Here is a 26,259-nt window from a genome sequence, read left to right on the forward strand (position 1 = left end):
GAAGGCGCCAAACTAACCAGGCGCTTAACACCTAGCTAACTATACTTCCAGTCTAAAACGGTATTAAAATAACTCAATTTAAGAACAAGTTTCCTGTTTTCGGCCTATAGCCTACTTTAGTAGTTATTTATTAGCTCTTACTCTTATCAGTTATAACTTTAATTTAATTATTAACCTCTACTAGTCGCCTTTTATACTTATAACACACCTTATAATATACATATAATAAAGATATGCCTCTATTAACTCCTATAGTTGTTATATATAACACAATTGCCATTAAAAATCCTAAGTTAGTATTATTGCTACAAAGTCGTATTTGTAAAGTTGACCTAAGATTAGCCTTCATTAACGACCTAGGTAAGACCCACTAGAATTATCTGGCGCCTAAAATAGCGAAATATGTAATAATAAAACCATAATATGCTTTAAGCATAATAGGCTATAGCTAATAAAGAAGGTGAAGGCTTTCCAATATAATAGTGGAAAGGAATCCTACCTCATTAAGTAGGAGCCCAGTATAATTAAGTTTCGCCAACTTGTAGAGAGGTACTCTAGGGAGTTACTTAAAGATATAGCCAAGTTATATAATCCTATAATTCTAAATAACGGATTATACCGCGACCCTTATAATATTATATTTTAGAAAGTAAACTAGTTTAACACCTGGGTTTTAGTTTCTAAGTTAGAAGGGGCAGGCAAATTAATTTATGATTATTGGATGGGAATTGGCGGTATTAGGTGAGTTTTTATACCAATAGTACTTTAATTCTCAGCTTATCTAGTCATAGGTGCCTAGAGACTCGCAGATAATTTAGACGGTGGATTAGGAAATGTAAACAGATAGTAGAGATTATAAAATTCACTAGATAATAATCTATAAGTTTCAGGTTTCTTTCACCTACCTAATTAGTTCAGTAATATCATGCCTAAAATCTATACATTCTTTAATAATTCGCGTAGAATGTACGCATCTGTAAAATGTAATTAAGCTTTAGCTTATATTATTAGGTGCTATAAAGGATAAAGGATGAAAGAGAAGGGCCTTAATAGTTTTTAATTATTAGTAGGATTAATTTTAGTAGGCCGACATCGTAATGTTTCTAGATTTAAGTGTGGATAATATATACTGAGGTAAAAATAATATAATCTTAAATTCGTTAGATCTCTTAGAATACCCTATTTAACATATTTCCCATTTACTGCTTAACCAAAATTTAGTGACCTAAATTTATAGATCTTTCCCGTTCTTAGCGCCGCATTATGTCTTATTAGAAGAAGCGCTTTATTACAAAACATATAGGGGTTATATACTAAGTCAAGATTACTAAAACTGTATTTATTATTTAGAACACTTTCTATTTTCTTATTTAAATTTCCTATTTTATAAAATTATAATATTAAATCCTAAAACAAGATCCTAAAACGCTAACAATACTCTATATAATAGACTACCGGCGCCCACTAAGATAGTTAAGCTAAACTAGTAATAAGATCCAATCCTACAATAAAGACGTCAATCCTCTCCTTTATCTACTTTACGTTTACTTTAGCGCAGTTAATCCCCTTTAATTAATCTTTGCCTAGCCTTATAGATTTAATCCTAGAGGCGCAAGCAGGCCAAGAGCTTATATTTTAGTTAGTTATGCCTTTATAAGTCCTATTTTACAACACTAAATCTCCTTAGGTTATTAAACTCTTGAAATGCTATATATAAAGCCACGTTAAGTTTTTAGAACTTAACTTTTCTTCTAATTTCGGCCACAGCCCAACCACAAAACTGCGCAGGTAACTAGGTGGCCCGGCTCAGGATTCCTCTAAGTACGCCAAACGGAACAGCCGCTATTTAATGGTAAGAATCTCTAACTTATTATTTAGAAACTATAGCTAACCCTTTAAATTAAGGCAATGCGTTAGTGCGGAGGCCACGTCATTCACGCTATTAGAGATTTTTAGCAAAGTAGGCGATTATAAGGCCTTTTAAATAGATAGTAAAAGCGCTTAAGTTATAGTGAATTATAAAGGAAACCTTACTTAGGCAGGAGTACCGGTACCACCTATAACTTACTAGCCTATTAATCCTTCTAAAGAGATTATAGAGGTGATATACTTATAGTATATTAGTAAATTTCTTAGTATTAGTTATAGTATAGTTAAATTAGTTTTAAATTCAATCTTTAAACTAGTTAAAGTAATATTATTCTTTACTCTACTTATAACTAACTTATAGATAGGGGCTAAAATTAATTCCTATTAAACAGACGATCAGGAATAAGAACTCTATTTTATTAAAGAGGGCTCTAGAAGCTCTCTATATATATAAGGTAGGTCTAGGTAACTAAGACAAATATTATAGGCGATTAAGATAAAATAGGTAATAGAAATAGGTAGTAAGGCGTAGGGTACTAGGCATTAAAGATAGTAGTAAGATAGTGGTAAAGAAATCCAATTCAGGTCGATAATTCCTCTTAAAACAAGTTCTATCTACCCCTACATTACATCTACCTAAACCATAAGAAGTCCTAGGAATACCCCCATATATCTACCATAGCTATTTAGGTAAATTCCTGCGTTATTCGCAATTAGGGGGGAAATAGCAGACAACGTTAGCGTTAATCGCCAAACTATAGCTCCTATGTTTGTTAGCTAAGTTAATACAATCTAAGTTATTAAGTTCCATTTAATTTAAGGGAGATAGCATGCTATTACAGAGGATAATAAGGCTTAACTTCCTAAAGTAAGCCCCAAAGCGTTTTATATAAATTTCTCCTCGGCTCTACCCGCATTTAAGCTAAACACCATACTAGCATAATAATGAGATTTCTTAATAGTTTAAGCACAGTAGAACTATTACGGGATATATATTTTTACCTTATAATTAACCAGGAATTTCCCGCTTATATTTACTAGATTAAATTAATTAAAACCTATATTAAATTGACCATTACTTTAGCAAGGGTCTCCAAAACGACTTTACGTTAAAGTATAGTTGAGGCTAAGAAAATTAAATCTTAATATTATTCCAACCGTAGCGTTAAGCGTATTTAGGGAAAAAGATAAATTCCTATGGTCTCTAACAATTATATAAGCAGTAGGTTTCGCAGATAGTGGAAGTTCGCTAGCTAAGGAACTCTATATGCCTACTACAATTCCTAAAGACCGCCCGCCCATTATACCGCCGGTTTAATAGATTAATAAGTTATAAAATAATACTGCTTTGGCACTCTTTAGTAAGATAGCATACTAAATTAAAGTAGTAATAACAAGAGTGGAAACAATAAATAGCTATATAATGCTTTAATCTAATGGGTGGATAATAGCTTCGACAGATATTTATATAAGATATTAGAATAAAATCCTTAAATAAGTAATCTTATAACGTATTTAACAAAGTATAATTTAAAAAACAGAATATTAAAAAAAAATAAACAGGAATATTAAAACTAAAAAATATAAAATAATATTACTATAAATAGGAACGGTAGTTATAGAGGTTCTATAAAAGATCTTAACTCGCTCTCTTAGTTATCTAAACCAACCTCCTAACTATATAATTTGAGCTATACTCAATTATCTACTCTTAGTTATTTAACCTAACTTTAATATTACTAATTTAAGCTACGCTTAATTATCCACTCTTAATTGTTTATGTCGGGAATGAGGCAAGCGGTCGTCACGTGTCGACGTGGCCCTAGCGTGGTAAGGAACCTTAAGTTCCTTACCCCTTTCCTTATTCCTATTAATCAATCAAGAACAGAACAATCATCATACTATCTACGAACCGTAGCTACGTGATATCCCCTTATAAGTCTAACACTAATTAGTGGTTAACTTTACTATTATACTATAGAGCAGCTAGGTATTCCACCAAGAAGAGACGAGCCACTGTACCAGTGCTACTCGTGCTAAAGAAAGCTGTCTTTTGAGGTTAGAACTGGTCCTAAACCTTAAATAGAACTCTTCTACGAATCTAAGGATCTAAAGGCCAGAACTAGTCCTGAGCCTTTCCAAGATTACGGATTCTTGCGTCCATTACGCAGAATAACACGCTTTACGAGTCTTCGCGATTTAAGGCCAGAACTGGTCCTGAGCCCCATAATCGCAAATATACGTCACGAACGCGTACCAAACGACAAATACAAACCATGAACGCGTACCAAACCACGAACGCGTACCAAACGACAAGTATACATCACAAACGCGTACCAAACGACAATTCCTACAACTCTACAATCTCTATTACGACACCTGACAATATAGCCGTAAGCCGAAAATATGGCTACAGTCACGTTAAACAACTGGAAAGACTCCTTACCACTAGGGGTAGCTTCGTACGCGAAACTCATTAACGAAAATTGGAACGAATTTACCCTTAATACAACAACTTGTACCGCAAAATAAGTTAACAGCTTTCTCCTACACCGTATTCTATTTTACTAAAGTAGATACTACGCCGATTCACAGCTATAGGAATATTTTAGGGAGGATTTTATAGGATGGACTGCCAATACCTGGGCACTTGGTAATATTTATATTATTTGAGATTTTTAAGACTTCCTTTAGGAGAAAGGAGTATTTATCCCTATAGATGGGGGTAATATTAGAAACAATATTTAGAAGCAAGTTCTTAACGCAGAAGAAGAGCACGAATGGACTCTACAAGAGATTAAGCACTAAAAGAAGTTTAACTCTTAAGGGAATCCTAATAACGGACAGCTATAAGCAACACTATAGATAACCTTAGGCTATTAAATACCTTAAGTTCCTTAGGCTGCCGTATCTCAACCTATGCCTTAAGCTCCGCAAAAACCTCCGCAGCAAGATCCGCAGCAATATCCGCAGCAACCTCCGCGGCAACATCCACAGCAACCTCCGCAATAACCCCCGCAACGTAAGCAAGCGCAAGATCCCCTTGCTTCGAGATCTAATAACCTCCAAACCCTGCCACAGCAAGATCAGGAGAAGAAGTTCAGCGGGGAATTAGAATACGGCAGAGGGTACGATCAATGTCAACCATAAAGCAATCGTGGAGGTCCAAATGGAGGTCCTGGTGGAGATCCTCGTAGAGATTCTCGTAGAGGTCCTCGTGGAGATTCTCGTAGAGGTCCTCATAGAGATCCTTGTAGAGATTCTCGTAGAGGTCCTTGTGGAGGTCCTCGTAGAGGTCCTTATAGAGGTCCTTATAGAGGTCCTTATAGAGGTCCTTGTAGAGGTCCTTATAGAGGTCCTCATGGAGGTCCTCGTGGAGGTCCTTATAGAGGTCCTCGTAGAGGTTCTCGTAGAGGTCCTTATAGAGGTCCTCGCAGAGGTTCTCATAAAGGTCCTTGTAGAGCATTAAGAACTCTTTAGGATTCGATAGATTAGTAGCTAAGACAACCCAGCAGATGCGATGATAAAGGCAATTTAAGAGCATTCCTATTGGTTAACTGTCGTTCTTATTTGCTTAAGCTAGCCGTATCTAGTTACGCTCCGCTAGCTCCACAACCCTATTTTAACGACATAGTTTCCTAGGGCATACTACCTGCCAAATTCCTACCATACTTTGCCGACCCTAACTTCTACTAGCTAATTAGGATTTTCCATGCCCGGTATAGAAAATCGCTATTAGCTCGCTTACTACTAGCGCCTTAGCAACTCCCTTTGTATTCTCGTTAAACCTAACGTCCTTCTTTATCTTCTTCTCCTTAGCTTTGTATCTTTATATAGTGGCAATCTATAAGTGTATATAGATGGCAACCATAAAAGAAGAGTTGCTAGTGTTGGGAATGAGGCAAGCGGTCGTTACGTGTCGACGTGGCCCTAGCGTGGTGAGGAACCTTAAGTTCCTCACCCCTTTCCTTATTCCTATTAATCAATCAAGAACAGAACAATTATTATACTATCTACGAACCGTAGCTACGTGATATCCCCTTGTGAGTCCAACAGTTTAACCTAACTTTAATATTACCAATTAGCACGGAAGAATACTTATAATAGCGGACGTTTAGACTAATAGACTTGCGGTTAAGTATTAGGGTTTATTATAAATTAACAATATACTATACCTAAGTCTCCTACCTACTAACTCTAAGCCATTAAGCCTAGCGTCTTTAAACCTAGCGCTATTAGAGACAAACTTAAAATCAAAAATTAGAGAATATCATTAAGCCGTTTAAAACATATTCGGATTATCGGCGACCTAAAGCTTTAGTAGTAAATAACAACTTTAAGGAGAAAGAGGAGATAGAATAAGTTATCTTAGATAATAAAATAGAGATAAATTCCTTAGATAATAAAGATGACGTCGAAATAAAAAAGGTTAGGGTTTAGAATCTAACTAAAAAACACTACTCCCTAGACGAGAATGGGGTAGCACTTTAGCTTAAAGGGGCAGTGCAAATGTCATAAGATTAAGAAAAAGGGCTTAGCGAGGTACTAAAAGAGATAAGAAAAGTATATTATAAAGCCTTTCCCTTTGTTAGACGGTGGTGGGATATAGGCATTTTATTAACTTATAAAAAAGCAATAAATAAACTGGATACAGAAATTAAGAAATTTAACAGTAATTATAATTCTAAGCTAGTTTAAGCCATCTCTTTTAAGTTTAATATAGCCTACCTAGAAGCTAAAAAGGCCGCAATAAAGAATAAAACATTGGATGTGGATAATAAGGATATAGTAAAAGAGTTTTAACGGAAAGCCTAGGATAAGTTTACGGAATTAAAAAAGAAATATAAGCGACCAGACCGTTATTAGTATTTCCCTTAAAAAATAATACTAGACAATATTTAAGCGTTTAAAAACCAGCTTAATAAAATTAATACTCTTAAGGAAGGAACAGTCATAAGAGAGAAAAGTATTAAAAAACTTACGGAGGGGTCAGTTATGTTCATTAAGTCGCTAAAAAAAGTAGGCATTAATTATAAGTTAATAACGCCAAGCCACATTAAGATTAAAATTAAGCAGTTAATTAATGAATCGCTAAAGGCTACTACTGCCTATTTAGCCTGTTTAGAGGCCCTAAGAGGCCTAATACTTAAGTAAATGGCGGTATGGAACGATATTAGACTATAAGTACAAGAATTTTTTAACTTAGCCCGCTAAAAGAAGTTTGTAGCAAGAGATATATCTCTAAAAAAAGCAATTAAAGCAGCTAAACAGAAAAATATAGAGCTTATAAAAGTCAATAAAAAGCTTAACCTAGTTTTAACTAATTACGAAATACCAATTCAATCTATAAAAGAAATTCTTAGTATCTTAGAGATACCTAATAAGGACACCCAAGAATAAAAAAGAGATTAACTTATACTTAGGATTAAAGCGATACTGTTATTAGAAGGTATTAATAGTGCAAGCACTTAGATTCCTAGAAAGAAGCTAGTACTCTCTATAGGCGCTACGGCTCGAGAGAGCTTAAGGCTGCTAAACTCCATAGAGGGCGATTTAGCCAAACAATTGAGCAGCGCCAGCGGTGCTGGGCCGTCTATAAAGATTGGCTCTGCTGCTACTAATATAACAAGCTCTGCTAAACCCTCTATAGGTATTAACCCCAGAGTAAGCAATGCTAAAGCAAGCTCTACTAAACCACCTATAAAGAGTAGCTCCCGTACTAAAGCAGTAAGTTCAGCTAAAGTCGGCAGTTTTACTAATGAAAGTAGTGCTAATAAAACACTATTTGTTTCTAAAGAAGAAAGCTTTACCAAATTGCCTATAAAGAGCGATGCTACTGCTAAAAGGGTAGGGTTTGCTAAAACATCCAAACCTAACGGAAAGAAAGCTAAAAGCGTCCTACCTAGACAGAACGCCCTAGAGCCCGCAGCTACACTCTATATCCTATTAGCTACAGACCCTATCGCTCTAAAATATATACTAGAGGCATTTAAATCCGTAGAGTCTAATATAGACCTTAATAATCTACACTCTTACTAAACGACGATTGCATTGAGATGCCTTTATATAAGGATGGAAGGACAGAATTTAGCATTCTAGAGGCTACGAGACCTTACGAAAACAAACAGTAAAGTCGCTTTATTATCAATGCGGGCATAGAAAACCATCCATTTTACTAAGTAATTAGTAGCTACTAACTTGCGCCAAGAGGCGCTGATAAGCTTTAGAGCATAGAAGAGAAACACTCTAAGTTTAATAAGAAATGGTATAAGGTATATATAAATGACGGGAATGGTAAAAGAAAACGAATCAATATTATTAAGAAGCTTGGCCTATATGTACAGGTCCTATAATCCTGTAATAATAGCAAGCGAAAGCTAGATACCTATATTAGAACTGAGGTCTATAAGGAAAAGACTAAAAACCCTTACGCTAACGAAATGCCGCTCGTTAACTGGTTAACTAAATTAGAGATAGTCGAAATAAGTAATAAGCGATGGGGAGAGGCTTAGGTAGAGATTTTAACGCAAGCTTATATAAGGAAGAGGATAGTATTTAAGAAATTAAGAATATGCCGGCTGCATCCTAATACGGGGAAGCCGCTATTAGAGGAAGACAGAATAAATAAGCCATAGCTATTCCTAGATGCAGAAGGGTCTCTAAGTAGTTTAGACGGCGGCGGGCAATAAGCTAGCGAAGAAATTAATATGTCTAGTGTTAAAGTTAATAGCTCCAACTCCGATTCCGATTCTCTTTACGGCTAAGGCTAGTTTAATACTTTAGAATATTTAGTTATATCTACAATTAATGTTTAATGTTTAATATTACATAGAGTATACCAAACATTCTTTATAAGTTTACGAATAATCCTACACCTTATAGTAGTTATATTAGAAGTCAAAAGATATATGCGGCAGAACGATGCAGGAAAGAACGTTTTTATAGGTCGAGTCGGCGAAATCAGTTAACGAACATTAGTCGTTTACGAAACGAATAAGAATCCTTAGCATGCAGATCCCCGATTTTTGCGCCCAAACTTACGTGTAAAACCGTAAGATAACTAGCCCATTTCCACGTTAAACGCGCCTTATTATCGATATAACGTCCCTATTATTAGCTAGTTAGTTAAAGCTGACGTCGCCCTACTATTTATCCTATCTTAACGCGTTTCCTAGTATTGTAGTGCCTTATACTAACCCTACTTATCGCGCGGATATAGACCGTCTACGTACCCTATATAGCTTGCCCCCCATAGGGCCTTAATATTCTACCTCTTACGACCTAGTAACTAGCTTCGCGCTCTTATTGCGACGATACGATCGTCTAGCTACGGCACGTATAGGAGGCTTAATAAAGCTCTAGTGGCAGAGTCGCATATAGGTGGGCTACGCGGCCGATTTAGAAATTATATAAAGAATATTTAATATTTAGATTAGTTAAATTAAGCCAAATATTAAGCTTCTCTACAGTTATATACACGAGATTCGTGCCTAATATACGTGAAATCTAGGTGCAATATATATTAAAAACCACTGCATTTCGCATATAGAGTCTACGGATAAAACTGTATATTTTATATTTAAATTCAGCTCTATATACACTAAAATCTACCTAATATACACGCAAATTTTGATCTAAAATGTATTAATTTTAGATGTATATTGCAGAGCGTAAAGACCATAGGGACCTAAGTTTGGGCGTAAAAATTAGGGATCTACATACTAAGGATTCTTATTCGTTTCGTAAACGACTAATTTGAGCAAATAGCATCCCTCACAACCTTCTCGCCCTCCCTCGGCGCGCATACGCCAGAACTAAGAGTAAATGAGGTTTTATCCCCAGTATCCACCTAGTGATACTCAAATACAAAACCAACATTTTTTAGGATCTTTTCGCTCGACGGCGTTGCGGTCACATATACCCTCTTTTTTACATCTTTTACAGAATTTACCTCAGACATAAATTTCTTTACTAGCAATTCTCCATACCCTAGACCCCGGTACGCTAGGTGCATAGTAAAGGCATTAAGTTTTACCTCGCATCCCTTAGAGCGCCTAACATTGTTAGCAAGTGTTTAATGTTTATACTTTAGGCTTTATACTTAGATTTCTAAGGCTCTATCTACTTCTTATACAACACTACCGCGCTTAGGTTCTTGTCTCGGCCTTATATATAAAGAGTATTACTAAGATGCTCTAGACAGCCTGGATTTAATATTAGCGCGATTTATATTAGGTAATCGTAAATACAAACTATTATCCTTAGGCACCTCCTTTAGCTAAAAGCCTATGCCAATAATTATACTAACAATAACCTTATTTCCACGCTTTTCTTATAGAAGGTTTTCGGGGAAGGCGGCGGGAATCCAGCTAAACTTATTTGGACGGTATAAATCCTCTAAAACGATAACCTTGCCTTTAGGGTTCCGGAGTAACCTAATAAGCTAAAGCTTGTAGTTAACGAAGGTATCTCTTAGGTATTTTTTATACCACGGTCTTTAGTACTAGTTAACTAGAGATAGTCTAAAACCTAATATTATCACCACAGCAATCCGGTCAATTTCTTTTACTTTAGCGATACGCGGTTTTTAAATACCCATATAGTCTATCATTTCCCTTATAAGCTTAAGAATCCATTCTATTATAGTAAAGAAAGTCAGGGTCCGTATTAGACTATATTTATTTTAAACAAGATCTAGTTCTTCCTTAAGACCGCCTCTTACCGCATTAATTAATTTAGGCACGTTTAAGAAGTCCTTATTAGTTATATTAGTGCAAGTGCGCCAAACAAGCTCTAAGAGCTTTTCTGTATTTTCCTTACGCGGCTCTTCTAGCATCTTAGAAATTATCTTTAAGCGGTGTTGACTGACCTCTAAACAATATCTCTTCGTATCTAAGATAGTTCTAGGTAAGAGAACCGTTTCGTTAAGTAGACGGTACGAGCGAGGTCAGAACGCAGTTATCGCAATAATTCGCTCTTACTAGCCTTAGAAAGGCATTACCTTACACTAAATAAGCGATCCTTAGAATATAATGCCCTAGCCCTAGTATATAACGCTAAGTATAAGTTTCATATTAAGAATACTAGGAGTCTTACTATCTACAAGGGAGGCATTTCTACGGCGTCTCCGGACAGACCCCTTAAAACTATCCTCCCTCCCTCTATTTTCTCATTGCTTAACATAGTAATACATATAAACGTATAATTTTTTTTATACCATAGTTTAGGAATGTTCGGTCCGGTTATATATACATAAAAGATATTGGTATCTATCCCCAGTTTAAGCTTAATCCCAACCTAGGCAGAAATATATTATTCCACCCTCTTGTCCTTCTAGGCGTCGCTAGTGTATTTTATATAACTGCGATCCTAATATTAGTATAAACCTCCCATCCGGAATAGGTCTTAGAGATTACCTTAAAACCACGCCTATTATTTCTTTCTAAGTAATTTGACCTTTAATAAGACAGGCCTTTATAACCCTTTTATTAAGCAATTCTTCCCTCATTTGCTTAGTAATAGTGGAAAGGAATAGTAGAATAGGACTAATAAGTGCAATATCTAATACGCCTAATTTAGGAGGAAATCTAAAATCTTTTATAGTCTGTATTATAAGATCGCGCGGCCATACCTAGGGTTTAAGCAATTTAAAGTTTAACTATTAAAATAGAGATCTATTAGTACAGTATAGTAATACTTCTCTTACACACATTTTATCCCTTCTTACCTCTATCGCTTTTAGTATTTCTATTTGCTAGCGGCCAATTAGAGGTATATATATTACTAGAGAGCAGCTCTAGAAACTAAAGTTCGAGAGGGAAGCGCTCCTTAACTTATACTACCTCTCTATCTACCTTTCATCCACTAGCAAAACTACTTTAGAATACCGTAACGGTAGGATGAGGTCGTATTTAGTAGCTTATATATAATAGTTTGCGTACTAGGCTCCTAATAACTAGTATAACAATTTCTCGCATTAAGCATGTAGGTATATCTTTACTATCTAAATACCTTTGGCCACTAACCGACTACGTCCAACTGTAAAAATACCCCTTACTTCTCCATAGCTAGTACGTCGCAAACGGCGGGGCTATATATTAAGTGTATTAAAGCTTAGCGATATTAAGGGTCTAATCCTATAATTAATATTCTTGTACTAAAGCAAAACTACGGTCTTAAGCTTTATAATTCCTATTCCTACGCCTATTAAAGTCCCTAACCTACCCAAAATTAAGGAGCTATTTCCATATTAAGCGATTCGGTAAGTAAAAGTAAATTATTTAATATTACGGAACCTAAAGGATTGGGCAGCATAAACCCCTTAGCCACTATTAAGTCCCATACCCCCCAACTCCTTAACTAGTTTATTTAGATTCTTACCATCTCTAATAACGCAGCGCTATCCATATCTCTAGCTATGTCGTTATATTCTTTATCCAAAGTAGGTATATTTTATAGGGGGGAATCTTCCTTCTAGAACTTTACTAGAGTTAACCCCTAAAACCACTCTTTCTAAGGAACATTATACTTAATAATAGGAAGATCATCTATTTCTTTATCCAAGACAATAGTGAGGTTATAACGTAGCGGTCTAGTCCCAAGAGCCAAGGTAAAAGTTTAAAGCTTACTATAACACTATTCCCCATCTACGCTAACACCAATCTTCTTACCACTATACTTTATTAATTAAAGCTCTTAGCAAAGTTTCGGCTCAAAGCAACATTTATTTATCTCGTTTATATTCTTTAAAGAAAGAATAGCACGTTCCCGCAATGCACTAATAAGAGCCCTTACTTCATTATTACTCTTTATTACCTTCTTAGAAAGTTGTCTCGCTACGGCGTTATTAATATTTTCCATTATCTTAAGGAGAGACTCTGCTTTACACTTGAGACTGTTCTTACGCAGATATAAAGTTGTAAGTAACATAAGCCTAAAAGGTATCTTAACGTTTAAATAGCTGCCTATCTTTTTTAATAGATCCAGATCTACGTAAAATTTCGGTTTAAACGGCCGTACCATATTATCTCGGAATGAAACCTTGGGGGGGGAGTGAGAAGCAGAGGGGTTTAGGGCAGTAGCAACGGCAGCAGTAGTGGCGGCAGTAGTAATAGTAACAGGAGGAGGAAAAGGAGGAGGAGGAGGAAGAGGAGGAGGAGGAGGAGGACCAGGAACGTTTGGCATGATTCTCAGTTTCTAAGTTAAAAGATGCTAAAAAGAATAAAGTCGAGATATTTTAATACTGGGGAGTTAGATATATAAATAACCACTAAAGCCGAGTTATACTAAATTATAGGACTAGACCTACACTGTAAAAGGCTCTTCTAATCTATATCATACGTTTAGCCTAGAAGTTATTGCCGCACGCATTATGCTAATTCATCGTCGTGCGTTTATATATCTGCTTAGTATTACTCAATGCTTAACCTCTAAGGGGGTATACATGCGAGCTTAAAGAGATGCTACCGAATGCCATTTAATGCAAAAGGAAGGCGCTTATACGCCGGTAGGAGGCCTGATTTCATAGCTATATATTGCATTTACACCTTAATTATAGTCAGATAATTGTTATAGCGCAGCCAGCACGTTATAAACGACGATATTGGGTTAAGAATCAAGTGCATTAAGACTTAGCGATATTAAGGTGTCGACCTAAGTTAGGTCGTCTTTCCACCCAACTTAGTTACCTACCCCTTAACTTGGTCACCAACTCGGTTACCAACTCCCCCCCCTATACCTACATCTACCTTATATATATATAGTCTCTTTTCTTTATAGAATTAAGGGATATATAAGTCCTTTTATAACCTTCTTTTTTGCGGTCGACATAAGGATCTAATTCGGTGGTTGGTATTCTTATACTAATGCAAATGTAAAGTCTCTAGTCTTAGAAGTCTTGGTTTTATGCGTATCAAAATCCCTAACTAGCTTTCGAATTTGCTAAATAAGAATCCCCCATTATACGCAACTAGGCCCTCTTGCTACGTAGGCCAAAAGAAACATCACTTTAATGGCGATGCGGATAATCCTGCCCTGCTACTAAATAGCTTTAATTTCGACAGTATATCTTTACAATCACCTAGGAGGAAAGAGTTAGCATTAGCTTGCAGTAGCTTATAGGTAGTTGGCCAAACTAACCATAGTTTTCATCGAGCCTATACTCTTTATAGGGAGCGTTAATTACCTATTACAAAATAATAAGAAAGGAGCTAGCTCTTACATCGCTACAATATTTACTAGACATCTTTTCTGTATTTCCTAGTATTTTATATAGTAATATCAACAGTTAGGTTAGGTTTTAAAAATGAGGCCAAAACCAATCTAAAATACAATTTTAAGGCTTGAACCGGTTATAGAACTGGTTAAACCAGATTAACCAGATAACATGTCTTAAAAGTGTTTATTTACAAGTTTTAGTGTATTTTTTTGGCCTTGGCAGAGGCTAGCCCTATTTAAATTATAGCGCTTATCCCTATAAGGTAAGGCTTAGTAGGGGCTTATATAGAGGCTTATACAGAGGCTTATACAGAGGCTCATTTTTATATTATGGCCAGAGCTATCTGGTTTTATTAGATAACCAGTTTATTAAAATACCTAATAACCGATCCAAATTGAGCCAGTAAAATCGACGAACCGGTTACTCTTAAGATTTTAGTTAAACCGAACCAATCCAAAGAGTAACCTAACTATTAACATTACTGGCGGCGGCGTACACCAAATTCTCACGGGAAATTTGCTATAAGTTCTGTTCTTTGGTTTTTCCGGCCTTAATAATATACCGCATGGAGATGCCTCCCTAAGGAAGTCCGGATAGTTTACGGCCTAGATTAAGATCTCCTAGCTTAAGGGAAGCATAGGAACTGCCTACTCGCTTCTAATTTTCGACCTCTCGTTCCATCTCTTCTTTTTATTCTCTTACTTTTTATTCTCTTACTTTCTCTCCTATAGAGGCAATGCATTGTTAATAAACGATTTTAAAGGTAATATAAAAAGGCAGACGGAGCTTTACTTACGGAATTGTTGCTATGCAAGTTTATTCTAAGTCTTTCGTCTCTTACTAAGATCCTTTACCTCCAACCATTCATCTCCTTTTACTCGCGATGCCTCTCCCCTTAGTCTTAGTAACTCCACTCGTCCTCTAGACTGCTGGTCACTCATTTGCTAGTTTTATAACATCTTTTAGTGCTTATTAAAAAGGATCTAAATTAATATAACAGGTTTCTATAAGGGGGGTATAAAGTAGTACTCTTCTTCATAAGGTCGTATAGTTTATTCCTCTAAATTACAAAGTAAGGCGGGCCTTAATTAGGTAGCAAAATAGTCTAAAGGGAGAGGAAAGGTTACAGAACGCCTACGGAAATAACTTGTTAGCAGGTAAAGGGTTAAGTGCATAGTTACTTACCTAAAAGCTAAGTGCAGTTAGTAGCACTATAGCCTTTACTATAAGATATAGGCTGTAATGCAAATAAGGTCTTTATTAGATAGGATATACAAATCTTAGGAGTCTATTTATATATATAAAAGACCTAACCGGCCTAAAACTGAGGCTCTTAATGTTAATTATAATGGCGAGGCGCAGACTACGGTGTGCATTAACTAAGCTGGATTAAGTGTATATATACGGTGAGTAATAAAGACGTATTAACGCCTAGCTAATGCTAGTGCTACGGGTGACGAAGATAAAGGGTTTATAGTTATTTTTTTCTATCGGTAGTTGTGGAATTGGTTTATTAGAGTAAGCAGCGGCTGTTATAGGTGGTAGGCTAAGACTTAAAGGGGATTTTGGCGGCAGAGATACAAGACATCTAGGCGGATTTAGGAAATATTCTTAGCTAGTAGTTGATTCCGGGTACGCTTTATTCTAACTCCCAACGGCTCTTAGCTATTAATAGGGTAGTATTTATACAGAAGCTTCTATTACGTTACTTTATATATAAGTCTATATAAAAATAAAAACACATAGTTAGATATCGGATTAGCGTAACGGTATTACATTACGTAAAACGAATTATTAGAGAGTAGTTAAGAATCCATTAGTAGTAGTAAAGACGCTGCTCCTATAGAAAGCTTAGTAACTAACTAGTGTAGAAGCATTAAATTCTAAGACCGCCTCTACTTTTAGTTCGAGCTTAGCTTAACTAAAAGCATTAAATTTAGAGGCCGCCTTTGCTTTTAGTTCCAAATATAAGACTCCAACTACACCATTTAGACCGTTGCCGCAATAAGCGCCCTTTAGCCGCCATTAACAGCGATGCTCTTTAGACGAGATAATACTACCATATAATTAAACTACGGCAATAGTATAATAGTAACCTTTAACTACCTTATCCTAAACGTTAATTTGCATATCCAGATGTTCCTAAAATATAGCCCTAGCTATTGCTATAAAATATTAGTAGTATATAGCAAAAGTGAATATTAGTAAACTAACAGAGAACTACTTTAAAGTCTATTGCTGTCTGCGTTATACTAATATAGTTATGCTAATAGGAGCAAGGAAACTACAGTTTTCTATTAATATCAGTTTAAGAAAATATTAGTTAGAGGTAGAGACGTATAAATCGTTAAGATCAGCGCGTAGTAGCTAGTACTGTTACTAAAATTGCGAGGTGTGGGTCATAATGCAAAGGATTTAGTGGAGAAGGTACGGGGTTCTTAGTAGCCTTTTATATTATAGCACTAACTTAAGACTTAGCTTCTAACGTATAAAGGATAGTAAAGGGCGCGCTAATTACGGTGTGCTTAGGCTTAGAAAGATTAACCTAACCTATATATATACACGCGGCGGGTAATAAAAACCGGTAAGTATCTGTCTCGGAATTGTCAAGGCTAGATCGCGGACAGGAGGGTGCCACTAACGTATATTCGAAGACCGCAAGGCCATAGAAAACTTACGTAAATACCACCTCGCCTCTAGCTATACTTTAGATACTTATAAAATATAAGCCGCCGTTAGTATTACGGGTAGTAAAAATTGATAAAGGTTAAGAATAATGTTTAAGGTTTAAATTGGATTGCCAGATAGTATAGGACGAGAAGACGCTACGAATGCATTTATAGAAGCCTATTCTGCGCCGCCTTTAAGTTCTTCACTTTGCCGCCGGTTTCGGTAAGTGCACGCTGCTTAACAACGGCATTTTTGGAGCACGGCGTAAATTAGGAGGCACTAAATATAAGGGAGGAGTAAGTTGCATATGTATCTGCGAAGGTTGCTAAGCGCTAGAAAGTTTAGGGAGAATTTGCATATACGACTATAGAGGATAAAATGTTAGCATTATATTCTAAATAGAGACGCTGGTTATAGAGCTACTTATCTATAAGTATTGCCTTTAAGGATTAAATAAGAATTAGTAGGCGAAATTAATGGCTGTATATATATTATTTAGAGGATGCTATACGCAACAAAGACCGGTTAAAGGTCGCGTGCCATATACCGTTAGTAGGTCTTATTACAGCTATATACAAAGTCTGGGCTACTAAATATTATAAAGGGTAGGAGGGATAGTGCAAATACATTCGCGTAGGATAAGATATTAGGCGTCTAATATATATAGCGGCCCGCACAGCGGCTATTATATATATTAATTATAGGATGCTATACATGGCGAAGATCGTTTAAAGGTTATACGGTGTAATAGTTCCTATTAAAGCATGCGTAGGGTTTAGATTAGGCTGCTAAACATTATAAAGGACGAGAAGGGGCGTTATAAGCATGCCTATGGAAAATAGGGGTTAGCAGCCTATTGTAGATAGAGAGACGCGGGTTATATAGTTGCTTACCTTTAGCGGTATATTTAAGGCATCGAAAACATTACTACTAAATCCTTACTAATAAAAATAGTAAAGCCTAAGCGTTAATAGTAACGTTTACTTAAGCATTAGGGCGTTAAATGTTTAAGGCTTGTTTTAGATACTAAGCATTTTAATATCTATATACGTTTACTACCTAGCGGAGGTTAAAAAGCAAAAAGCCCAATAAAACCTGCCCCTCTAAACCGCCTGCCCCGCCACTAAGTTAAATTTCCCGGTAGCATTTATACCAAATTTAGATATAACAGTGTAAGCATAAGTAAGAACAAACCGCCTAAGAAAGCTCTCCTAAAGAGCAATATTGTTATACCCATTATTAAAGAGAAGTATACAGACCTCGCACAGTCCAGCCTTAAGAAGACAATTAAGAATATTACACAAACCAACGAAACATCTACTAACCCTTTTATCGGTCTAGGGGAGACTAGGGAAAGCTTTTAAGCGCGCCAACATGCTATAAATATACGTTTACTTTAGCTTACTCCTATAGTAAGTCGGACGGCTAACACAAACAAGATACTAAGATTAAAGATGCCAGAAATACTTTATAGGCTAGGGGTTAAAGCAGATAATGTTTCCCTTATAATAGGCCTAACACTCTATTTTACAGGGAAGTATACTTAGATATATTATCCATATAAGTTGGTTATTTACACGTTAGTATTTAGCTATTATAGGGACTTATAGGTCCTAGATAGTAATAAGGTTCTAAAGGTTAAGAGCGGTTAGGGTTATTACTAAGCCGGGCCGTAATATATTAAATGGAAAGGGAGCGGAGGCAGCATTAGTGCAATTGTGACGGTTTCTCTTATAAGCTTAGGCGTCACTACTAGTTCTACTTTATAAATAGTCAAATAATTATATTATGTTAAGAGTTTAAAACTTAGGTGTAGGAATAATCCTTATATACCCATTGCAGAGCATTAACCTCGTCTCTTCGTTGTCGCTGCTTTCTAGTGGAATGTTAATGGCGGTATTAGCCTCATATCCCCATTCCAGATCATCAAAGCTCGTCTCTAAGTTGCCGCTGCTTGCTGATGGCATGTTAGTAGCGGTGTATATTGGAATTACAAGGTCATGGGGTCACAGCGGAGGTATCTTGAGGGTCTAATTGATGATAGAGATGACGCAGACGATGAATATTGATTGATTCGTGATGCAGTAGATGCGGTTAATGTCTATATAGATTGCATGCGGACTTCGTCCTCGCAATGTGTCCAGGGCTTAGTCAGCATCTCTCGCTTAATTCTGACACTCCCCCATACTGACGACGCTCTCCTCGTCTGTCCTAAATAGGCAATTATAAAGCTATTCCCAAATACCTTATAAGTGCCATTTGGCCTACATACGGAGGGAAAACCTAGTAGGCGAAAAACCTCTATCACTTGCTCCGTCAGTTACCGATTCCTAGCGTTACACAGTGCTTCGTAAATTGGTCAATCGGTAGCACTTTAAGTCGACCTCGCTAAACCATGTCGTTTCGTACAAAAGGTCGACCGTACCCTTATTGTCGCAGTAGAGCGTAGGGATAAAAGGGTTGTCGTCGTCTCTCTCCCCCAGGTCTCTCGTCAGCTTCTCAAGCCATACTGCTGACCTTACTCCTTCTGACGCTGCCATAATCTCTACTTCCATTAAACTCAATGCCGTCAACTTCTGCCTTTAAGCCATCCAAATCACGGCTCCCCCATAGCGTATAATCAAGGGGGCGGATTACAGTTATAATCTTAATTGATTTAGAAGCCTACGAATACCTCTACAGGTCCTAGGTCTTTGCATCTCCATTCTCTTAAAATTCTTGTCTTCGTAATATCGGGGGTCTGCTTATCTCCCCAAATGCATAGTCTTGCCTTCTTGCGAATTACTTCTCCCTTGGCGTTGTACTTATGCTTTAAAACTAGCTTACTCGGGAGTAACGACCTTCCTTCTAGTACTCTCCCCCATAATAGTATAGGTGTGCATTCTCTTCAGTACAGGCGTCCCACCCTTAGCATCACCTTGCAGATTCAAGCGTCCCACTTAATCTTGACCTGGGCTTCCCACTTAATTTAAGCGGCCCACTCGGTCTTGACCTGGGCTTCCCACTCGGTTTAAGCGGCCCACTCAGTCACCATCTAGCCTACTCGTAGTTCCCGCTACTGGAGTCTCTATCGGCACTTGGTCTTGACCTAGGCTTCCCACTTAATCTAAGCATCCCGCTCGATCTAAGCGGCCCACTCAATCACCGTCTTGCCTACTCGCAGTTCTCGCAACTAGAGTCTCTGTCGGCGTTTAAGGTAGTAGGGGGAGGTCTAGGTCAGTTCGCGGCTTAATTTAAGCGTCCCGCTTGATCTTGATCTAAGCGTCCCGCTCGATCACTGTCTCATAGCTTGGCTTATAGCTAGCACCTGACGTGCTCTATAAGGGAACCTATACTCGTAGTAAGCATAGCACGTTCAGGGTCAGGGGTAGATTAAATCGCTATCGAATTCTTCCTCAGCTATTGCTACATTCCCTACTTCCTCTGCCTTAGAAGCACCTTAATCTTAATCTTTCTTCTTAGCGTTGTCAAATCGGAATTGTCTGAGCAGGGGACAGTCTTCCTAGTAGTGGCCTTCCTGATAGCATACTCTACACTCGTCTTTCTCTGGTGGCCTTAGCTCCTTACTATAGCTGTAGCTCTTACCTACTCAAGACGACGAGCTATGGCGATAACGTGATAAGGAATAATCGAATCTACTACGACCTCTGCCCCTTGTTCGACCTTGGTTTCCCTTTCTCCCCCTAGGTTCGTCTTTCCTTTCTTGTGCAAGTGCTGCATTTTGTACCTGTATAGGGCGAGCAGTCTCATGCTCCTAAAGAAGGGTAATGCAACTCTCAAGGTCTCGTTTGTCTCGTAGACACCAGGTCTTCGCATTCTGCCACATGACATCGCTTGGTAGGGCTAGAAGGAGTTGCTCTTTAATATCGTCGTTGGTAAGTGCTCGAGGTATCGAAGCTAGATTGATCTTGAATCGATTCAGTATATGCATAAACTCGGCGATTCGCATCTTCGTAGGGTCGAATATAGTGCTATAGAACTCCCTGCGAAGTCTAGAGGTATAGACCTCGTCATTAGCCTTATTGAACTTCTTCATTCCTTCCCACATTCCCTAAATATCGTACGCCTTCATCATCGCACGCATCTCTTCCTGACGGTCGTCTCCTATCGAATTGTAGATGATCTTGTTTGCTTCCCCTCGTCTTCTTCTTCCGTCAGCTGAATTGACTCGATTTGGGTCCTCTGCACCAGTAATAAAATCCCAGCCCTCTGACATGATCAGAGCTGCCTCGTAGGTGCGCTCCCAGTCTGCAAAGTTGTCTCCATTGAAAATAACGATTTTACCGGCCTTGTGATCGTACGTAGGTGTCGTTAAGGTTAAGGTAGAGGAGGTTATTTTAGGGGTCGATTTTCAAGTCAGGAGAGGTGTTGCTACCCGGGCTTATAACCTGTTGGAATTACAAGGTCACAGCGGAGGTATCTTGAGGGTCTAATTGATGATAGAGATGACGCAGACGATGAATATTGATTGATTCGTGATGCAGTAGATGCGGTTGATGTCTATATAGATTGCATGCGGACTTCGTCCTCGCAATGTGTCCAGAGCTTAGTCAGCATCTCTCGCTTAATTCTGACAGTGTAACCCTCATATACCCATTGCAGAGCATCAAACCTCGTCTCCTCGCTGTCGTTGCTTTCTAGCGGAATGTTAATGGCGGTATTAGCCTCGTATCCCCATTCCAGATCATCAAAGCTCGTCTCCATGTTATCGCCGCTTGCTAGTGGCATGTTGGTAGTGGTGCGACCCTCATATGCCCATCGCAGAGCAGTAAAACTTATTTCTCGCTGTCGCTACTTGCTGGCGAAATTTGCGCAAGGTTACCGCGGGTATTAAAAGGCGGGGGGAAATCTTATAACAGGTGTTCTTAACCAGGGGGGATTATAAGGGATTCGCACACTAGCTTAAAGGCTTAAGGATATTGTCCAACTAATTATAGAGAAGATATTCCATGGCCTATAATAAATTAGAGATTCTGCTATTTAAAAGCATAGCTCTACTCTTATATATCTACATACTCTCTACCTAACAACCTATAACGGCTACAAGTGCATCTAATCCCCCCCTATTATAAATTCCCCGATTTAATAGGTAATTCTAATTTATATTCATTCCTTAGTAAAACACGCCTCCTAATAAATTATTTACTTTAAGTCCGGTAGGGCCTAAGCAGGCGCATAATTCGATTGGCTAAGGAATCCCCGGTACACTTAATACGTTTCCCTCTATAATACTAGTTAGCGACCTTAAAATATAGACTAGAAAGAGGACTAACGGATAGGTAATTAGTCCCGCCTCTTAACCTAGTATAATAACTGTCCACTTACGCCTGGGATAAAGCCTGGCTCTAGCGTTAGGACATAACTCCTTAGTTAGCTTTAATCGCTAAACGTAATCCACTGCGCTGCCGGACCTACGTCTTAGATACTTATTAAAGCAGCAGAGTAGGTAATAGAACGGACCTTTTTATAGAACCCTAGGTATACCTTTAGATATAAGGGCCGCTTAAGCGTAGGAGTTTTTATATTCTAAATTAGCTAAGCGGAATAAACTAAAGCAGGTTTAAATAGTTGTAGTAAGCTATCGCAAATTCGTATACTAAGCTTATTCGCTTTTGCAGATTCCACTTTATCCTTAATTTTTAAGGTTATAAAAATTAAGACTGCCGCCTTAAGCTTAGGACTATTATTTGGCAAGCGGGCCTACCTAGATTTTTTAGTTTTTTTAACATTTTTACACTTTTAGAGACTTACATATTATTGCTAATTAATTCTAGAAGTAGAAGTAGGAACCTATAACCACCTAAAGGAACTTTTAGATTATTAAACTTCCCCCTAGCTACAACCTAATTTGTTATATTTTCCCGTACCTCTTCCCTATTAGCCCTAGTAGCATTACAGATAAGCCTAGTTAGCATAGTATAGTTTAGTAGTAGTTAATATAACTAGTAATAAAACAGCATTAAGAATCTCTAGCGGATTCTGTTAATAATAACATTCTTCGCCAATAGGACGATAGCATTATATCGCGCACTTAAGAGACGGCTAATGTCAGCGTTTAATTTTTCTTTAGTTTTAGTTACTTAGAAGAGATAAGTTAAATCCTTAGTCTATTCTAAGTAGTTGGCTTTAATACTATTAGGAATATAAAGCTACTCCTCCTTTATATTTAGTAAGCACTAAAGGTTAATATTTAGTAAGAGGGCTTTGTCTAGCAAAGGCTCTATAACTAATGACTTGCTTTAAGGAGTGCTCAATACTAAAGAGTCGTTTAGTAAAGGGCTTTAGGCATTAAACAAAGGCTCTATAACTAGTGACTTGCTTTAAGGAGTGCTTAATACTAAGGAGCCGTCTAGTAAAGGACTTTAGGTATTAGATAAAGACTCTATAACTAGTAAATCGCTTAGAGAAATGCTTAACGTTAAGTATTTATCTAAGACTAGATACCTTAAGGCTTGCTTAGCTCTTAGACATAGTATCTAGGCTAATTATAAGGGATATTATTGCGGACACCTCGGGTTGCCCTTAGGACAACCCCCGGACGCCCCTTAAATAGTCGCCGGTTACGTGCTGGAGGCACATGCCCGTAGTATATAGTCTCCACGATCCTAGAGGCCTTACCTCCTTAAGGATTCGTCTCTTTCACTAATCTATCCTATTCCAATCGTGTCTTTATAGCCCCCTATCTACAAGATCCCCTTACATTTAAATCCTTCCTACTCTTTTTTAGAAGGGTAGTCGGCTTTAAGGACTAGATTGTTTATTTACATCTTTTATTAATAACCACTATCCTCCCTTAAAAATCTCGCGATAACCTAAACGGAAACTCTACGGATACCTTATGGAAAGCCGTCGCGTAAAGGTAGGAAGGTCCCTCTAATAGCGAGAAATTGCGACAATATAACCCTCTAGGCAAGACGGCCGAACGAGCCCTAATACCCAGATGCTCCAGGAGCTTAAAGACTCTCACATACCTACAGTTACCACTAAGGAAAACGCAGATACTCTCTATAACAGTTATAACACTACCAGAAAGCAACCGGAACCCCTCTTGCCCCACCTAAGCCAATTAGAAGATTAAGCGCCAGAGGCGACTTTAAGATCTTCCCCTAAGCTAGAAATGCTAGAGGAATATACTAACGCGTCCGACTAGGGAACTAACTAGAACCCTCCCGGAAGACCACCGGCCTATAATTAGTATAGTGGCGGTGCATAGACTGCTTACAAGCTAAGCGGGCCTACCCCTTTAGGTAATCTAAGCTAATCACTAACTTAGGACCCGAGCCTCGTTAGGAAGCCTATACTAGCTACTAGTACTAATACTACCTCTATAGCAGGAGCCTCCCCAGGCCTAAATTTAAAAGGTTAAGAGCCCTATACCAATCTCCTTTAAGATAGATATTAGGAAGCTGTCGCAAGGCTCTTAAAAGCTATGCGGGAGGAAGCTACTAATAAATATATTAGAACCCTTTAAGGGCAAATTTAGATCTAGTAGGGTCTAATCTAAGCTAGGCAAATTCTTTTATAACCTAGTTAAGGCTAAGGGCTTTCTAGGAGCTACCTAATACCTACCTAAAAAGGTATAGAAGACTTAGAGAGTTATCTACGCTATAAACAGAAAAAGGATATAGACTAACTAGCTAAGGCCTCTAGTAGTTTAGAACTCCGCCATAGACCTAACGCCTAACAGTTAGACAATTAGGTTTATAAGGTAAACAACTTCTTTAAAATGCTAATAATACAAGATAATACCAAAGAGCGTATATGCTAGATTATTAGCAAGATTAAAGACCGATCGCTAAACTAGATTATACTTAATTAGCTTAATAAAGAGCAAATTACTACATAGTTATAGCTATAAACCTTCCTAAAGAAATAGACTTAAGATCCATATATTATATAATATAATAATACAAAGCTATTTTGGAATAGGATATAGCTAGACCGCTATAACTTCCGCTAGTTTATAAACTTTATAGAAACTTATACTTAATAGATAAATCTAGAGCCCTTTAAAAACAAGAACGGTAGCATCTATAAGAAGGAGAAGATTGGGTTTATCTAGGCTAGAATTAAGCTAGCAATTCGTAATAAAATAAAGTGCGTGGGAGCCCTATTATAGATCACTATATATGCGGATTTCGAACGAGCAGTTCTAAACGCTAAAGACGCGGTAAGAAACCAGACCTCTTTTAGTAGGAAGCTAGGGGGTTACTAGAAGCGCGGGCACTCTAATAGTAATATAGGGCAGACCCAACCTTTAAAGAAGCCGTTCTTAAAGAAAACTTTAAAAGGGTTAAAGTTAGGAACCTTAAATAATAGAAAAGACTCCTAGGGCTAACCCGATACCCGTTTAGTACCTTTATAGAAATACTCTAAAAAGTTAAGAGAAAACTCCAGAGGTAGATCTTATTAGAAAAACAAGTAGAGTAATAACCGCACTAATAATCTAAAAAAAGAAAAGCTCTAGTTATAGACCTCTCCTAGCTATAACTAGGGCAAGATATAGAAGGAGAGACTCTCCATATTGCTATTAAGCTGGAAATAACACTCCCTATAGGTAAGGTATAATAGTTCTAAGCACTATATAACAGCGGCGCTGAAATTAATCTTATATAATATAATTTAGTAAAAGAGCATAAACTTATCCTATTGTAAAGGTAGCAGAAACCTATTATAGGCTTTCTAAATAAGCATTAAATCAAGCTATATAGTGCCTATAAGCTTATAGTATTAGTGGCCGATATATACAACCGCACTAAGGCGGTCGGCCCGCAACCCTTCTAGGTGGCTGACTTCGTAGGTTACGACCTTATCCTTAAATACCCTTAGCTTGCGAAAGCAGATCTTAAGATACGCTTTAAAACAGGAGCCTTTAAATAGTGGAATAATAAAGATTTGGAAGGGCGTATATTACTAATAAGCCTAAAGGATATTCTAGAGAATATAGCCCCAGGTAAAATAGTATACACTCTACACCTAAAGGAGTATCAAATCCAACCCCTATTTAATAGCAAGATAGGTATAGAGCTTAGTATAGGTAACAACCCCTCTATAATAGAGACCCTATGGGGAACTACTGGATAGGTCGCGGAGACATTATAGGGAGGCGGCGATCTTAAGGATCTTATAAGATACTTTAACCGCCATAAGTTACTCTGGCTTAAGCAATATACGGAGAGTATACTATAGTACCTTAAACGCTACGTTAAGGAGTTCCCTACCCTTTATTAGCTACCGTATAAAACGATTTAACGTATGGTGGCAACTATATATAAGCAACCACTATAGCGTATAATACTGCCCGCGAGCATTCTAAGGGAGCTCCGGGACCTACCTAATAATAATATAGAGGATAAACGCGACCCTAATTTGTTAAATATTCTAGTAGGCCTAAGGGACTTACTAAGGGTATTTTCGGGTAGGAGAGCTAAAGTCCTACTACAGAACTTAGAGTATAATTACGTAATTAATTTAGAAGAAGGCAAATAACTACTAAACTTTCC

At 37.5% G+C, this 26,259-nt stretch overlaps 2 protein-coding genes across 2 annotated transcripts; one reads left to right on the plus strand and one right to left on the minus strand.

Annotated features, from left to right (window-relative positions):
• Positions 1-20,166: 20,166 nt before the first annotated feature.
• On the plus strand, positions 20,167-20,639 carry K441DRAFT_650334 (uncharacterized protein; the record flags this gene model as incomplete). Its single annotated transcript, XM_067647017.1, has 1 exon — positions 20,167-20,639. A coding segment is annotated over one exon (156 nt), but the record flags the coding sequence as incomplete, so codon positions are not given.
• K441DRAFT_650335 (uncharacterized protein) lies at positions 20,631-21,249 on the minus strand (the record flags this gene model as incomplete). Its single annotated transcript, XM_067647018.1, has 1 exon — positions 20,631-21,249. A coding segment is annotated over one exon (279 nt), but the record flags the coding sequence as incomplete, so codon positions are not given.
• Between the last annotated feature and the right edge of the window lie 5,010 nt (positions 21,250-26,259).

This window comes from Cenococcum geophilum (assembly GCF_001692895.1).
Source record: "Cenococcum geophilum 1.58 unplaced genomic scaffold K441scaffold_1, whole genome shotgun sequence".
Lineage (NCBI taxonomy): Eukaryota > Fungi > Ascomycota > Dothideomycetes > Gloniales > Gloniaceae > Cenococcum > Cenococcum geophilum.